We start from the raw sequence: 17,299 nt of genomic DNA, 5'->3' as shown, positions 1-17,299 counted from the left end.
TGCGATAATTATGTTGGATAGTGTCATTATATTGAATATGAATATTCAAATAAGGTTATCTTATCCTCTAATGAATCCTTGTTTCCTTAAATGCAGATGGCACAAACTCCTCTTCATGTTTCTGTTGGTTTCAACAGGGAAGATCTTTCAGTTTTTAAAATTTGAATTGGGTTGTATAATTAAGACTTTATCTTCTGCAGTCTGATTTTGGTATTTGAAAAGGATTTGCTTTGTCTGTTTAACCATTTTGATTTGGTATTTATCTTGATTTAGAATTTGATTTTTTGCTTCTTGGACTAACTGAATGCAGATCATCAATTATGATTAATGGGTTGATAATTAAATGTGAGTTCATTTCCTTTAAAGCCCAATACAAAAGAAAGAAAAAGGAATGAAATGGGCTCAGGCCCAAAACCAGTTGAAAATCAAACCGGATCAGAAAGGGTCGGTCTGGTTTACTTCTGTGACTTAGCCAAACTCCCCTTTCCTTAGTGTAAAAATATCAATATATTTGGAAAAAAAAAAAAAAATCTAACTCAAACGATGTCATTTAGGCCAAGTCATTTAAACAAGGAGCTTTAATGAAAATGGTTTCTCCAAACTTTTTATTAACCAAAAACCATCTAATAACTTAATTTAATGAAAAGAGTTTAAACTTTAACGAAATGACTTAAATTTTAATAAACAACCTGCAAAACAGTGAACCATGTGTAAGCCTAAGATGGGGGGTGTGTGTGCCGGCCAAAAGCTATCTGACGGTCAAGTTAATAAGTAGTGGACAGGAGAATTAAAGTATTGAGATTGTGTTATCAAAGACAAACCCTAGATGAGTGTATTTATTCCTTTAAAGCCTAGAGATTCCTACATGATATCTAGAAGTAGAGAATGCACCCTCTTAGGAGTTGTGAGTACTTGCGGCGCACGCCAATTCCTAGATTGTAGGAAGTTCAAGACTTATGAGGAATCTAATTGTGTCCATATCAAAATCAGATCTCGTGCCTTTTGAAACAGGCGCGGTTATACCAACAGAGTCGCTCGGACTTTGCCCATTGCACCAGAACAGTGTGATGGTGGCACCACTACTCCACTAATCCAGCTTTGCCCAAAGCTGTTGAGTCCATCACTGGACTTCTGAGGTACCAGTATTCAAATCAGCCTCACTCTGACCTTGGAAAATCATGGTCCCACATTTAATATAATAAAAAAAGTAACAAAAATTTGAGTACTAAGTCTTAAACGAAGTACTAACTATTTCTTAAACTGAATACTTTTGAAGCTAAACACGGGTACTACACTATTTCTTAATCCAAACACTAACTATATCTGAAAACTGAACACAGATACTATCACTCTTTCTTAAACTGAACACTGGTACAAACTGTTTTATAAACTAAACACTGACTATTTCTTAAATTGATTATTTCTGAACTGAATACATGTACTATTTCTGAAACTGAACACGGGTTGGTGTGCGCCTTGCATGCACTTTTGGTTGGGTTTTTTTTTTTTCCCTTTCTTTTGTCCTTATCACTAAATAAAGTTATTAGATGTCATTTATGTAAAATTCGACGTTTTGAAAGTCCCAAAAAACGCATGTGAAAAGGACCTAAGAAAGGGTTTCAAAATTCAGAGGTTCTCACATGCGTTTCCTAGGACTTTCTAAGGGTCTATAGATCACTCTAGTCCATCAATAGATGCGCCTTCGTATGCATGACAAAGTAGGTATATAGATCAAGATTTAGGTAAGCTAAGCGTATAACTTAGTGCACCAATTATTGAAACGCGTATAATGATGAGAGCAACTATCATAGGGTGTTATTGTCATGTGATAGTTAAAAAGATGTTAGGGCATCTTCATATTAATACGTAAAGTCATGTCATGAAAATATATTCCTTGAACACCTTCAATCTTATAACTGAATTAATCAACCATAAAGTTCTGCCGAATGACGAAATCAGCATAAAAAACGTTTCTTATGTATATAAGCCTTAATATTGCATGTGTTTTTTAGTACTTCTAGAAAAGAAAAACAAGTACAAGTTAAGATGCAGTATTGTTGGACTTGAAATTCTAGAGAGGTTGGTCCATGCAGGATTGTAAATAAAGAGCTTACACACATATAAATACATGAAAACCTTTAAGGGAAGGAATCCTCATTTTTCTATAAAAATAAAGATTAGTTGTAGGGTCCACACCATATCAATTTTAACGATCCGTACTATTTATTTTTCAAGTTGCACCTCATAGATCATACTTGCAAAATATTAGCCAAATCAGAAATGTTTAAGACATCTAATTAAGTTCAAAGAAGTTAACGAATACTTTGTTATATAAGAAACAATAAAATTTTATCTTGATAATTAAATAGGAAAATAGCTTTGGATTGAATTGAATTTTTGCAAGGATGATCTATGAATCGAGACTTACAAAATAAACAGTTCGGATCGTTAAAGTTCGATGTGGAGTGGGCCCCACACCTAATCCCTATTTTTTTAAAAATAGGAATCTCCTTGCATAAAGGGTCTGATATATATAACTAGACTAATACTTTTGTCTTAGTTCATTAGTCTTTCCAGATGCAATTACGCTTAATGATTATCAAGTGAATCTGATCTCTCATGACCACGCTCATTTAGTATATTTGATCATTCGGAGCATGCATGTTAAAGCACATGTACAAATAATCAAAGATTTTAGTATCCGAAGAATCAATGCGAATTCGATCTGTTGAAAAAGTAGATCAAGAAAGATACTCGTAACCTCAAAACAAGGAAGGGATTATTGGAGGAAACTGGAATATTTGAAATTGGACATATAATAATTGTAGGCCATTCTCAATTGACATGTTTATATATATATATATATATATATATATATATATAATAATATATTTACATTAAAGGGTATGGAAAAATAAATTGGTATCGAACTTGCATCTTACCACATGTACAATACGCCATAATGTGGTGTTTTATCACAAAACCTCCGTGCAATTAGAAGTAGATCAACTGCCCAATATAATTCATGAACATTTGTTTTTCTCAAATTTCTAGCGTCAGATTTTTTTAACTCTTCAAAGTCTTCATCTACTCTTTTATTTTTATTTTTATTTTTTTCATTTCTCCTACGTTTCTAATAAATAAAATAAAAAAGGAACTTTAATGAAAAGCTCCTAGTATTGTTCACTTTAACGAAAAACCACATTTTTACACTAAAAAATCAATTTTGGTACTAGTTACTTCACCCTTTATTTTGTCTTTATCGTTAAAACTCAAAGTTTTCAAGCCATTTTCATTAGTTTTCCTTAAAAAAATGATAACGCTTGCATTCATTTTTTAGGGAACTTGCATAACGTAACTTAACCATAAAAATTTTATAATCAGAATCGTTCAATATCTTATTCTCCATTTTAAGATTCTCCTTACAAAAAATCATTCGAATTAGTGATCGTTTAGTCATCCAAATGTATCAAATAAATTAACTGTTCATCATAAATATGTTACTTGATGTGGAATTTTTTAGGTCGACGAGCTGAGGGCCCACTCCAACAACACCGATATTGTCCCCACTTTACCACCTGACCAATCCTCAGGTGTGAGGTTTTATCACAAAAGGCTTCGATGTTAGTTAGAGTTGGGTAATTATATATAAATGGGTCTTTGCCCTTTCCTCTATCCAATGTGGGACATAATGGTGTTCCAACACTTACTCACACGTGAGACCCCATTTATGAGTCACACGTGAAATTTCACACATCAGCAACCACGTGGAGCCATGTCGGGACTTACCCAATCGCACAGGGCCGATGGGGATCCACCCAATCACATGGCATCTTTGGCCTACATGGAACCATATCGAGACTCACCAATCACGCGGGGCCAATGGGGACCCACCCAATCACGTGGCAGTACGGGCCCGTGCCCTGGCTCTAATACCATGTGGAATTTTTTAGGTTAACTGGTCGAGGGCCCACTCCAACAACACTGATATTGTCCCCACTTTACCACCTACCCAATCCTCAGGTGTAGGGTTTTATCACAAAAGGCCTCAATGTTAGTTAGAGTGGGGTAATTATATATAAATGGGTCTTTCCCCTTTCCTCTGTCCGATGTGGGACAGAATGGGGTTCCAACACTTGATACATACACTGTTGATTTATTTGATACATTTGGATGACTAAACGATCATTGATTTGAATTTTTTTTGTAAACATGAACTTCAAATGAAAATTAAGATACTGAATGGTTCCGATTATGAAATTTTTAAGCTGAAGGTTATTTGTAAGTGAGAGAATGAGCTCAAATCCCAAAAATAAAAAGTAAAAATGAAATCTCCGGTGCATGCAAACCAAAGTACAAAATTCAGAATAGTTTGGATTCACAAGTTTTATTTTTCGCACCATTTTCCCTCCATCGATCTTTAGATATAGAGAAAGGACAATATTTGCATCTCCATGGAAAATGCATATATCATATCCCTTGCAAATAAGCAATGACATATTTTTACTGCATAAATTTGATAATCAGAATCGTTTAATTTCTTAATGTTCATTTGAAAATCATTCATACAAAAAATCACTCGCATCGGAGATTACTTAGTCATCCAAATGTATCAAGTAATTAGATAGCTCATCATGAATATGTTATTTGGTACTTGTACCGTCGATTTGATTCATACAATTGAACGTATAAACAATATCCGAATTAAGTGATTAATAAACTAAATAGTTCTAATAATGTAATTTATACATTAAAAATATGTCATTTGTAAGGGATGAGATATGTGCATTCCCTATGAGGGAAAACAAGTATTAAGAAGAACTAAAAAGAATAATATTTGCGTCCTACTCTTTTGGAACCCTCCTCGTTGCACCCTTTTCATTTAAAAAATGTTTCTTATAGTCAGCTCTTAAATCATCATTTCAAGATCATCTATGAAAAAATCCAAATAAAGTGGTGATAGTTTAGTCATCCTTATGTATCAAACAAATAGATGGTTTTGGTAGTAACATTGTCATGGTGAATGGTGCATTTAGTTTATATCAAAACCATTTATTTGTTTTTCTTGATTTTCTTGATTTTTCTTGTTTTTCTTAATTTTTCATAGACATTATCTTGGAATAATGATTTAGGAGATGAACGAATATGATTATATCATGTTTATGAAAAATTCGTTAAATAAAAAGGGTGAATGAGAAGGTTGGATCACGGGTGGGATGCAAGTATCATTCAACTAGAAATAAAAGGGCCTATTGATTTATGATATAGTTACAAAGGACCATAATCTCTAGCTGTAAAGTAATTTATAAGAAGGCGCATTTTTACATGCTTTGGAAATAGCCATGCTACATATTATGTGATAACACTTACATTTTGCGACAAATCAATCCATACACAATCACAATAGCCATTATAAGGGAATGGTCCATATGAGGAACCACTTCTAAAGTTAAGACATCATCCCCCAGAACTACTCCAGATGATGATAGCTTCTGCTTTGCCTGCACAAGCCCACCAAGAAATATGTTAAAATTATTAATAGATAAATGATAAATATGTATATATGGTCGATCCTTATAAGTTACATATAATTAGATAGTATAATTAAAGACCCAAGGCTCACCTCTGCAACAATATGTCCATCAATGTTTACTATTCTATATCCCACAGTACCACTCTTCCCCGCCACTATCCAATACTTGTCACACTCTACTGTAATTTGACAAGTTGTGGTTCCCATTAGCATTCTACTATAACTTTTCACTTGAAACCCAGGCTTCTCCTTGTTTCTATTAGAAGGGCTACTAGTTCTGTAGCCATCCCATTGCTCAAAAGCTTTTAATTTCTGCAAAATCAAAGAAGCGCACAACCATAAATATACTCGAATTCACAGTTAGACAACGTAACCATGTTTTTTTTTTATATTATATTTACCTTTTTACATATAGTATAGAGAACTTTGCCTTGGAGATCCATGAGATGGACTTCGTTGCTACACTTTTTGTCGTAGTTGTCGACTCGATAAACAATGTTGCCACTGGAATTGTAAACAGTGCAACCATTTGTATGACATACAAGTGATTTCATCCAAATGGTATAAGTTTCTCTCTTTGATGAACTATTAGTGTAGGAAGATAGAGAGAGAACTTGGGGAGCTGGAGGACACACGTTAGCCATAATAGATGAAGGAAATCAAACTATTAGAACCTCGGTGGTAACTAGAAATGTGTCCAAAAGAGCTTATTTATATAGGTTACAAAAGTTGTAAGCTAAGTAACCAATTTATTAAAAAAGTATATGAAGTTTATGGATTATGTATTTATTTATCCAAGTACCATTGGATTTATTTAGTATTCGTTAATTTTGTGCTTGCTCTATTATGGAGGAGCACTTTCCATTTCCTTAGTCGTTGATCAGTAGGGGGACAGGGAGCAATATATTAATGGTCCAAGATCAACGGGTCAGCTAGGATATGTTAATTAGAATATATAATAAAATCAAGCACGTTTAATTCGCGCAAGAACTGATAGAATAATACATATGCAGCAGTCTTCTTCTTTTTGAAATATAAAAAATAAAATTGGCAGTTCTTTATTGAGTTGTAGCCATTTGAGAAGATGAAGAGAAAAACTACGGTGGTGACTCCCCACCATATCATTTGTAGTGTCATTCTCATAAAAGTATAAGCGCCATTATTTTGGGTTCTACATCACCTCACACTTGTTTCACCAACATGTGAGAGCTGCCTATAAAACAGTCCTATCAATATATTTCTCGGCGACAAAGGACAAATTGAATGGAAGTAGTACGTAATTAAACTATTAGATAGTATCATTTAGTATTACGGTCTAGTGATATTCTTTTTCACTTGTAAGTGAGATGATTTAGGTTCGAGTCTCACCAAAGACAGATTTGAACCACATTATTACTCACCCATTGTGAGGCTAGTCCACCCCTTCTCTTTTAGTATAAATAATATCGCTTGTTCAAAAAATAAAAACTATTGGGAGTGATCATGTCATCTAAATATGTAGAGATATGCATGAACCATTTCTGCCTCCTGTGTGCTTATGTACATATCTATGCTCAATAAGCTTCATTTATTATATTATCAATTTGGTCATCAATTTAAACCCAATTAAATTTCTAAGAATCTAACTCATGCTTTTTGTGTAAATATATAATCATTTTCGTTTACTTGCTAGCTAGGCTATTATTTTCTTCATCATTAAATGTATAAAGAGTCCAAGCACATGCTTTTGGTGTACATATATAATTATTTTCGTTTCCTTGCTATATGTACTTTTAAAGATTATCATCTTATAGTTTGAACTGGTATACTGGTTTGAACTCTTTATATTTGTTTTATACTACACCGGCCATATTGCATTTGTTTTAAAATTATGACAATATTAGAAGACAAATAATCAATACGTAAAGTTGAATGCTCTTAACTTCTTAAGATACATGTGTAAAGTGTACCCTCGCGTTGCTGTGGGGTTTGGAACATTGTTGAAAATGTAGAAAATCTAGAAAATGTGTCAAATTGTAGTGTTTATGTATGCAGGTGTTCTTTACAATCATGTGTAAGGAATAGAAGTTAGCAAAATTGGGAATGTTGGTGTGCCATAGTTAGGGAGTGCTATTTACAGTCATATATTACATGACAAAAATTGTAGAGTTGGTACGCTGTCCTCGGGGTTGCTTTTGAAAGAGAGTTTTATGCTTACAACTATACAAAGTACAAAAAATGAAGTTTTGTTCCACCAAAGACACCCAAATTCATAACTACATTAAGGGCGACTCCTTTGTTTTGTACATCACCATTGAACTAAAAATTAAAAAAATAAATAAATAAATAAATAAAATAAAATAAATAAAAAAAGGAAATAAAAAATAGAATTTGATTACTCATGAATGAAATCACCTTAAATTGCATATGAATCGCCATATAACTTCAGGTGCTTGCATCTTAGTATTTGTATTCCACCCATCTAAATGCAATTGCCTATTCTTTCCCATAATTTCAATCCCATCATTGAATATACACTTAACATGTATTAATTCAACGTCTAACAAACGATTACCACATGATAAAATGATTATAAGAAAGAATCTCTCCCCTAAAGCGCCCCCAACAGCCTCACCCCGAGCCATCCCTTTCCGATCTAACCCCTTGCATACCCCTAAAACTTAAAACCATATCCATCATTGTTGGATATACACTTCACATGTATTCAACGTTTAACAAACGATTACCATGTGATAAAATGACTATACAAAAGAGTCTCTCCCCTAAGCCCCCTTTCCCGAGCCATCCCTTTCCAACCTAACCCCTTGCAGACCCCTATGTACCATTGGTTCAACAAATTAGCACTAACTACACTTAGTGCAGAAGATATTTAAACTATGTTCTCCGCGAACAGTTGAACTTAAAAGGCATGCAAGTGAATAATGCATAGCAACATATAATAGGATCAAAACGAACTATCGTAAAAAGATAAAAGCAAGCTAACTATTCTCCATGATGAAAAACTAAACACGACTGGATTTAGAAGTGGTTACATGAATGCAGTCAAACGTTTCCTGGCACTGTCTGTGGAAGCACTCAAGGTTCCAAAGCTTGAACGTCCCCATTGATCCGGGGCACACCCAGCCTCCCTATTACCAAAATGTTCCATAAGATTCTGATTTCCAATTCAACTTCATCAAGAGAGAACATAAGAGATTGGCAAGAAACTACAGCTTTATACGAAATGGGTTGAAAATTATAATAGAATGGTCAAAGAAAACACATTAATTTATGTCTTTGAGGGAAATCAAATTACCCAACGAAAAGTTGTTGGAAATCAAAGGCTTAACCTCGTATTGGAAATCAAAGTAGAAATATGTAAAAGAGTGGTGACATACCTGTGGAGCTCTTGAGCATGGGCTCCGATTTTTCGCAAAACAATGAAAAATAAAATAAAAAACCCGTTGGAAAGTTTTCCAATAATATCAACAATTTCCATGATATTTAAAATGTAGCACAAACTTTTGGAAAGTTTTCCAATAATATCAACAATTTTTATGATATTAAAAAGTTGTGCACTGCATTTGAATAATCAGTGGGCAACATAATTGATTCTTCGTGACTTGATGTATTTGATCCTATAACATATAATTTAATAGGAGTGAAGAAAGGAAACTAAATCTCTATGTTCACAAAATATTATAGGAGGTAAATTAAATATATAACTTGAAAAACCCCAATAAAAAGGGATCTTTACGAGGAATATTAATTCAATTAAACAAGTGCAACAATGGGAAGAAAAGTACTGGGAAAATCACTCAAAGCAGCAATACCTGTAATTTCTTACGAGATTACTTTTAGTTTCAGCAATGAAAATTCAATGTAAATTAAGCGCATAAATTATAATTACAATGTGTACCCTGTTAGTTTACAATTTCAAATTGTTTGACTGCCATCGACATATTTTCATCAATGAGACATAGGATTTAAATTTCAAAACAAGTTTTAACATTGAAAAGAGAAATATTATGACACAACAATAAATAAAATTTAATATCACTTAGATATCCTCCTATATCTGCAATGACAATCTAATCCGAGCATTTGTACTATGTCTGTCTTTATTCAAGATTATATGCGAATAACCATAGTCATAAGAAGGTGTCTTGGAAATAAAATGGATCTTATGATTAGTTAACTAAATTATTAAGACTACAAATCATCAAATTAAATTCAACGGCTACAATTATTTAACACTTCATAATTTTCCTGATTATCAAATGTCATAACAGGAAATTTCAATAGACTTTATCCCAAAAATCCATAACAAAATTAAGGTTACAATACGTGGAAGGACTAGAGTGAATTGTGGACACAATCGGCAGAAGAAGCAAATTTTCTCCTCCAAATTCTCTCCTCCTCCATTACCTTAGCCTCCCAATTTCCAGCTTTTCTACCTTTCAAAAACAAGGATCTATTTTCTCTTTTTTCGCTCCCGTAGGCTCTCATTGTGCTTCTTGCCCATTTCCATTCTCTTAGGCCCCCAATTCCATTCTATCTTTTTTTACACATTTCAGAAGCCCTTTCTCATTAGAGACAAAATGGTATGCATCCCCTTCTCTTTCTTTCTTTTTTTTTTTTTTTCTCAACAATTTATGATGATTTATACTGATCATAGGTTCAACAACGATGATTAATTTCTTATTATTTCAACCAAAGGCATCATGTTTGTATTAAACTTTGTGATAATGCTGTGACTCTAATTTGTTTGTTTCTTCATTTTTATTCATATTAGCTTACGATAGCATGTCATGCTTACAATCTCAACCTCACATTCAAACAAATAAGAGAACATTTCACAATGCTAACATCCCGTGAAACGCTTCTTATGTGATGCAATTACAAAACTTTCATTGGTTGCTTTTGGAAATCACTTAAGTAAACAAAAATGAAAGGAAAAAAATTCTTACTCAGATTCATATATAGTAATATTTTTTTGAGCAACAGATACATAATGACGCGCCAATTAATTAGAGGTTGTAACTAATAATTTAGCTTTTATATATTATGGCATGGGATCCCGCAGGCCAATGCAGCTTCTGGAATGGCTGTGCACGATGACTGCAAGTTGAGGTTCTTGGAGCTCAAAGCAAAAAGGAGCTATCGCTTTATTCTGTACAAGATTGAGCAACAACAAATTGTGATTGATAAGCTCGGGGAACCTAATGAGAGTTATGAGGATTTCACCGCCAGTTTTCCTGCTGATGAGTGTCGCTATGCTGTCTATGACTTCGATTTCACTACTGAAGAGAACTGCCAGAAAAGCAAGATTTTCTTCATTGCATGGTAATTAACTTCACACAAAAACTGCATCCATTCTCATTTTCTCTTACGATACAATTGGAAATTGAACCTGCCATGGTCACATATGTTATGCCTATCCTTAGCTTAACGATCTTTCTTGGCTCTCATTGAGTGTCGCTATGTGAGGCTCATTATACAAAAGTTTGTATAACGAGGGTTGTTTGTAGGTAAGGAGTAACTCATCCATACAACAGGTTATATACATTTATGTGTCTATCTATTTACCTTGTGAAAAGTGATCTTATCTTTATGGTCAATGAGATAGATAGTATCTCGTGAAGAGAGAGAGACACATAAATGTATACAATTGATGGTAGGGAAAAAAAATCGTATTTTAAAGGATGAATCCTTATTCCACCATTCTTGATTTCAAATTCACGAGCGCTTGTTTGGTCCTTAGCAGTGGATTGGATTGGATTAGATTGGATTGGATGGAGTAAATCATAAGATCAATGTATCTTGAAGTAAGAAAAGAATACCTTCAACTTGGACAAAAAAATTTCATTTATTGCTTAAAAATATCTTGATAAACAACTGAATTATCCAATCCAATCATACGTACTAAATGAGCCCTAAGTATGTACCTTCTGATGACTCTAACGCGAATATTTTTCAAGGGAAAATTTGTAATTTCTCTCCTAGTCATTTTTTCCATTTCTTTTTGCACTTTATTGAACACCTAAACAACTATACTTGTACGTGTGTTTTTGTGGCATGGATTAGGTCACCGGATACATCAAAGGTGAGGATGAAGATGGTGTATGCTAGTTCCAAGGACAGATTCAAGAGAGAATTGGACGGCATTTCATTTGAATTGCAAGCAACAGATCCAAGTGAGATGAGCTTGGACATAGTGAAAGGGCGAGCCTGCTAAAGCGACCCCCCTTTTGCTCTCTATCTCTTCCAAATCTTTTTCATGCTTTCCCTCACTGTTTCCTTTGGGGGCCACCACCATTTTATAGCCATTATACTTGGATTTTTTTTTTAAAAAAAAAAAAACATTCCATTCCAAAACCAAGTGAATCTGTGAATGTACTATGTACTCTTCTGTATAACCTCAAAGCCTTATTCGAAAAAGAAAAAAAAATATGATTTTTTGGGATTCAAAAAGCAAAGGATTGAACTCTTAAAAAATGAATTGCCTGCAGCAGAAGCATTAGTTGATGCAGAAATGTTGCTGCTGTTGCTGCTGCTGCTGCTTTAGAATTGGTTGAATAGGGTTTTGCTTTGCTTCCATTTGTCAAGTGTTGCTCTTAGAAGATTGTTATGATCGTAGCATAATGGTCTTTGTTTTGTGCCCCTTGTTTTTTTCACTCGGGGTGATTGTGTGTAGTTTCTCTCTCTCTCTCTCTCTCTCTCTCTCTCTGTGTCTCACTCTATATATGTGTGTGTGTGTGTGTGTGTGTGTATTGTCTATCCATATGTTGTTTTCCATTGTGCACTGTGTTGCTGTTATATATACTTCGTGCGAACAAAAGAAACACACAAATTAAGAGCATTGCCTCTTGAAAAAGGCCAAAAAGCCGTTGTCAGAAATATTACAAGGACAAAATCGCAAAAGTCTAAGTTCAAACATAGCCTTATTTCGTCAATTATCTTATGAAACAACAAATCACAAATGAGTAGAGAAATAGAGAGGAAAGACATTATACACGGAATACGAAGTAACAAAGGATCTCGAGAAGACGGGAGACAAATAACTTGGGAATCACTCAACCAGGAACAATGGAAATCGCTCGACTTTGCTACAAATTATGACTTTGATAAAGGATAAGTCATCACCAACCATTTTAAATTTAAGGATAATACTGTTCACACACCCATTTTTACCTCTGATACACCCTTGTTAGTTATTTGCTATTGACCTTTTTCAATGCATTATATCCACGCTGAATATTGAAAGAGGTGTGTGAGAATTAAAAATGAGTGTGCGGATAACACTATCAAAACTTAAAACCCATATTTATTTCCACATACTACATCATTCTCCCGTTCTATTAAAGAGAAAAAAAAAAAAAAAACAAAAACAAAAACAACTCGCCCTTAAGTTTGCATCTTTCTAGTCTTGGTTAGAACTTGGGCTTTCAACCTCCCAACAATATTCCATTGGTTGTTGCGTTCCCAAACCTTTATATTGCGATTTCTAAGATGCGGACATCTATTTACGGACCATATCTGCGGACCGAATATGGTTCGCTAGACCAAATCTGAACGATTCACAACAAATCCATCATAAACGAGCTTAGGGTGAATCCGGGTTATAAATGATCCTTCAGTTAATTATTATCGTACCCGGGATGTATTCAAAATTTCTTGGGATTTGAACTCTATTCCCGACATCAACACTTTCCTTCTTACAAAAACACTCATCTCCTTCTCCCGTGTTTGCTCAAACATCATTGTTGTCGAAAACATCCTCGTCGTTGGAAAACTTGCTTCATGTTCCAAACCGAGTATTAGTTGGTATGCGGTGGTGTTGTCTAGCCTCACATAATTTCTAGACTACAATGAAGAAAATGAGCAAGTAGGCTGTGGTGGTGTTGGTCTGTGGAGGCTGTGCAGTGCATTCCAAAGAAAGGACGTGCTTGTCGCTTCATTCGAGCTAGGGTCGGACTGCTTCCGCAATATGCATAGTGTTTTATTCCCCCAGTGAATTTTAAATTTGGTGAGTTTTGAAAATGGAACCCTAGAATTCCATCTAGTTATTTATGTTAAGTATTATAAATTAAGTTTAGTGTAAGGTTAATTATGCATGTTCTTGGATGTAATTAGGTGGAATTTGTCGATATATGTCATTTTTTTTTTAACAAATTAGGGCAAGTTGTGAACTTATGAAGCTATGTCAGCGGGCTGTGTAGATGCTCGGGCGTTATCTGTTGTTTTGGTAAAGTTGCAGTTTTGAATTCTGAATTTTGTTAATTTTATGGTGGTAGAGATTGATTTTTGTATTTGAATTATTGTTAATTTTATGGTGGGAATTGAAATTGCTTAAGTAATGATGCTTTGTTAACAGCAGATGTAAAGCTATGAAGCTTTGGTGACATGTTTTTGTTAGGTTATGTACCATTGATTGTTGATGTGTGTGTATTGTTATGTGCACAGGATATGGCAGGCCAGGGTGTTGAACTAGCAACCAAAGAAAAAGAAGCGTATAGGGGAAGGGTTAATAACCTATCTCAAGCCCCTCATGTGTTAGGATTGATTACGAAGAAGTTTAATGAGGTAGAGCTTGATGCCTTTGGGGCAACCTGCTTTGGCCACCTTCAAGGTGTGGACAAATTGGTCTTCAGTGGGCAATTGGTGCATGAGTTGTCACTCCGTATAGTGGGAAATAAAGGAGTTAAAGATGTAGAGGGGCTGACCTATTTAATAGGTTGTGAATTGACCTGGTTCACAAAGCAGGACTTCTGCCTCGTTACCAGGCTATGATGTGACGAGCCCCATGACAAAGAAGTAAAGCCATAAAGGATTAGGCTGCTGAGGGAGTATTTTCTCGGGTAAATTAGGGTTGGTAGGTGAAAGTAGCAAGGGGAGGAAAGAAAAGGAGAAGGTAAAGCGAAGGCCATCCCCAAGAAAGCCAGTAGAAAAATATTTTGTAACTTAAGGAGTGCAAGAATAAGGACGACGCCTTTAATCTAGGGCTGGTATACTTTGCCGAGGTTGTATTGATAGGGGTGAAGAACAACATAATTGTGAATCTAGATTACCTCGACCTTGCAGAGGATATGGATATGTTCAACATCTTTAAATGGGGTTCCATCTCCTTTGAACAACTTCATGACAGGCCCTTGTTTGCTGCCTTAAGAAGAGGTAGAGGTAGAGTTGAGGGGGGATGGCGAGGGAGATGAGGAAGAAGAAGAAGTTAGAGGAACAAAGAGGGCACATCGGTCCAAATAGGGCTACAAAGGATTTTCGTATGCTTTTCAGGTAATATGTGATGTTTTCATTGGTAATATTGGCTTTATCAATGTGAGTGAGTATTCATTTATTAATGAATACGTACAGGTGTGTGTATACAAAAAATTCCCTAACTCCGAACACAATTGATGTCGGTGAGTTGAAAATGGAGTTGAATGCGTCATTCGCGCGGTTGGCCCACAAGAAGGAGATGTCAAACAGGAATTTGGTGAAGAAAGTGGAAGAGATGTCGAACGTGGTGGAGGAATTACGGAGGGTAGTGATGGAAGAACCTATGAAGGAGAATACCGAGGAAGAAGATGAAGGAAAAAAAGATGTGGAAGAAGAAGTTGAAAAGGATGGAGAAGATGAAGAAGAGGGAGAAGAAGAAAAAGATGAAAAGGCAAAATACGAGGAGACAAAAGAATAGGAAACAGTAAAGAGGAGAAAAAAGAAGACCAACTGGGTGGTCAAATTGGCGGTAAAGTACAAACAGTTGTGGAAGAATAAGACAAAACCAAAAAAAAGAAGAAGACGGTAGTGAAAATGAGGTGATGAAAAAAATGGTTTGGAGGTAGGGGAGGAAAAACCAATAGGTGAAGATGGGTATCAGAAGGAGGAATTATGGGACAAAGGCAAAAGGGGGAAAGGCCAGGGATCGAGAAGGGACGAGGTAATGGGAGCCATGGATGACGAAGGTTGGAATAAGTTTGCAGGGACTGTTGATTGGGCCAGTCCTGTAGATGTATGTGCGAAGATGGGTTGGTTTGGTCAGAGAACCGGCAACGAAAGAGTGTGAAGATGTTGGAATGATGACGATGAGGTGGTGATATACACGCCCGATGGCCAGCATGTGCGGACCAAAAGGAAAGTCTTGTGCACAAGGGCAATGTCAAAATCTATGCTAACAGAAAAAGGGCAAAAAAAAAAAGATGAAAGTGGTTCGCCACACCTCATTGATATTTGATGTCACAAAGTGCCAAAAAATCCACACCGGTCAGATGAAGGATGATGTTGTGCAAAGAGAGGCGTTAATTAAAGCCATGGACGTAGAATGTGTGGTTGAGATGTGATGGGTGCATATTCTCATATATTTTTATCATATACTTACTTTGGATTTTGTATATATGAATAGGTTAAATGCACTAATTTGTATTGTTTTAATTTATAGGCATTCAATACTGGAGTTATGCAAAAATGAAGTGAAAAATAAGCTCTTCGGGTGTGTATAGTAATTTCAGTGGAGTAAGAGGCTAATTAACTGTACCAAGGCACATGCATTACAACAAGAAGATGAGACTGCAATGTTTTTGGAAATCAAATGGACATGGGAGTGCTATTCAATGGATTTAATGAGAGACATAATTATTTGTTTTTATTATTTCCGTTTATTTTGTTTTTCTTTAATAAAAACTTAAAGTGCATTAGTTAGGATTTTAGTGGGGTTTAATTGGTTTTTTTTTTCTTGTCTTTGTCGTGGGTCTTTATATGGAGATTGATTCTCCATTGTGAGTTTAAAAAAAAGCTACCAAAATATATCACACTTTATTGGGGCTGAGGCAAGGAAGGGAAAAGGGAAGAGCTTTTCTAGTTTCTTTTCTTTGTTAAGGTTACGATGTAGCCTAATTATGAATACTTAATTGCCTTGTGGCATTATTGTGGATGCAAATTTCCTCCTCCTTGTTCTTAGATAAAATTGCACCTACAAAACAAATAACACCTTAGGTCAAGGCCAAGAGTCTCACACACCCATGATGAATGGGGGGCACTTTGGCCGAAGAACCTCCGATGCCAAAGTTAGAATTTAGAGAAAAAAGTGTTTGGAGAGTTTTTGGGAGTTTTGCAAGAGTGTGGAACTAGCTTTTTAGAGAAAATGGGGTTCAATATATAGAGCATGGCCGTTTCTCTTTGGAGAAAAGGTGACCGGCCCTTTGGGGTATTTTTGGTGTGTAATGGGTGATCAATTGGTATAATGGGTGATTAATTGGGTGATTAATGGATTAATTATGAATTAATCCATTAATTAGCCTAATTAATTTAATTTATATGGAAGGTTTTGAAGGTTATGGAATGATTTCCTTGTAGAGGATATGGAGTAAAGATGGATGAGATAAATTTGAACTTGTTACCTATTTTGGGCACTCTTGACTCGGTTGATGGATGATTCTCCATTGCTTGAGTGTAGAAAACCCGGTGTGTCTCGAGGATAATTTTGTCCTCTTCACCTAAAAACCCACTTGTCACCTCTTGATTATTTTTGGCTCCACAATTATTATTATCATGTTTTTCATCTTTATTGAGTATCATTTGCTACTCATTATGTATTTGATTTTTATTTAGATGCTTGATCATCATCTAAGTTTTAGTTAAGTTGATTTGATGCAAGTTAGAGTAGATGCCATACTTAACTTGGGTTTAGCTTTTTGCAATTGATACCATAAACATCTATTTGTAGATGCCATGCAATTAGGGTTTATGTGATTTTCCAACGATTTCCATGGAGCTTAATGGGTTCTTACTTGTTTA

The 17,299-nt window shown here is 35.1% G+C and overlaps 2 protein-coding genes across 2 annotated transcripts; one reads left to right on the top strand and one right to left on the bottom strand.

Annotated features, from left to right (window-relative positions):
- Positions 1-5,366: 5,366 nt before the first annotated feature.
- Positions 5,367-6,177, bottom strand: LOC137712083 (protein LURP-one-related 4-like). Its single transcript, XM_088684813.1, has 3 exons — positions 5,935-6,177; positions 5,624-5,845; positions 5,367-5,501 (listed from the first exon to the last, which is right to left on the bottom strand). The coding sequence occupies exons 1-3, from the start codon at positions 6,175-6,177 to the stop codon at positions 5,367-5,369; spliced, it is 600 nt and encodes a 199-aa protein (XP_088540939.1).
- A 3,813-nt stretch (positions 6,178-9,990) lies between these two features.
- Positions 9,991-12,169, top strand: LOC137713852 (actin-depolymerizing factor 7-like). Its single transcript, XM_068453205.2, has 3 exons — positions 9,991-10,116; positions 10,599-10,858; positions 11,600-12,169. Exons 1-3 carry the CDS (start codon positions 10,114-10,116, stop codon positions 11,748-11,750), a joined length of 414 nt encoding a protein of 137 aa, XP_068309306.1. The 5' UTR covers positions 9,991-10,113; the 3' UTR covers positions 11,751-12,169.
- Positions 12,170-17,299: the final 5,130 nt, after the last annotated feature.

This window comes from Pyrus communis, chromosome 14 (genome assembly GCF_041283825.1).
Source record: "Pyrus communis isolate YQ-2024b chromosome 14, ASM4128382v1, whole genome shotgun sequence".
Taxonomy (NCBI): Eukaryota; Viridiplantae; Streptophyta; class Magnoliopsida; order Rosales; family Rosaceae; genus Pyrus; species Pyrus communis.
Note: the sequence above shows the minus strand (reverse complement) of the source record. Positions and strands in the feature narration are given on the sequence as shown.

Coding starts and splice junctions, on each gene's coding strand:
- LOC137712083 (XM_088684813.1), bottom strand. CDS start 6,177: ATGGCTAACGTGTGTCCTCCAGCTCCCCAAGTTCTCTCTCTATCTTCC. Junction 5,846..5,934: donor TCTATACTATATGTAAAAAG/GTAAATATAATA, acceptor TTGATTTTGCAG/AAATTAAAAGCTTTTGAGCA. Junction 5,502..5,623: donor ATGGACATATTGTTGCAGAG/GTGAGCCTTGGG, acceptor GGGCTTGTGCAG/GCAAAGCAGAAGCTATCATC.
- LOC137713852 (XM_068453205.2), top strand. Junction 10,859..11,599: donor AAGATTTTCTTCATTGCATG/GTAATTAACTTC, acceptor GGCATGGATTAG/GTCACCGGATACATCAAAGG.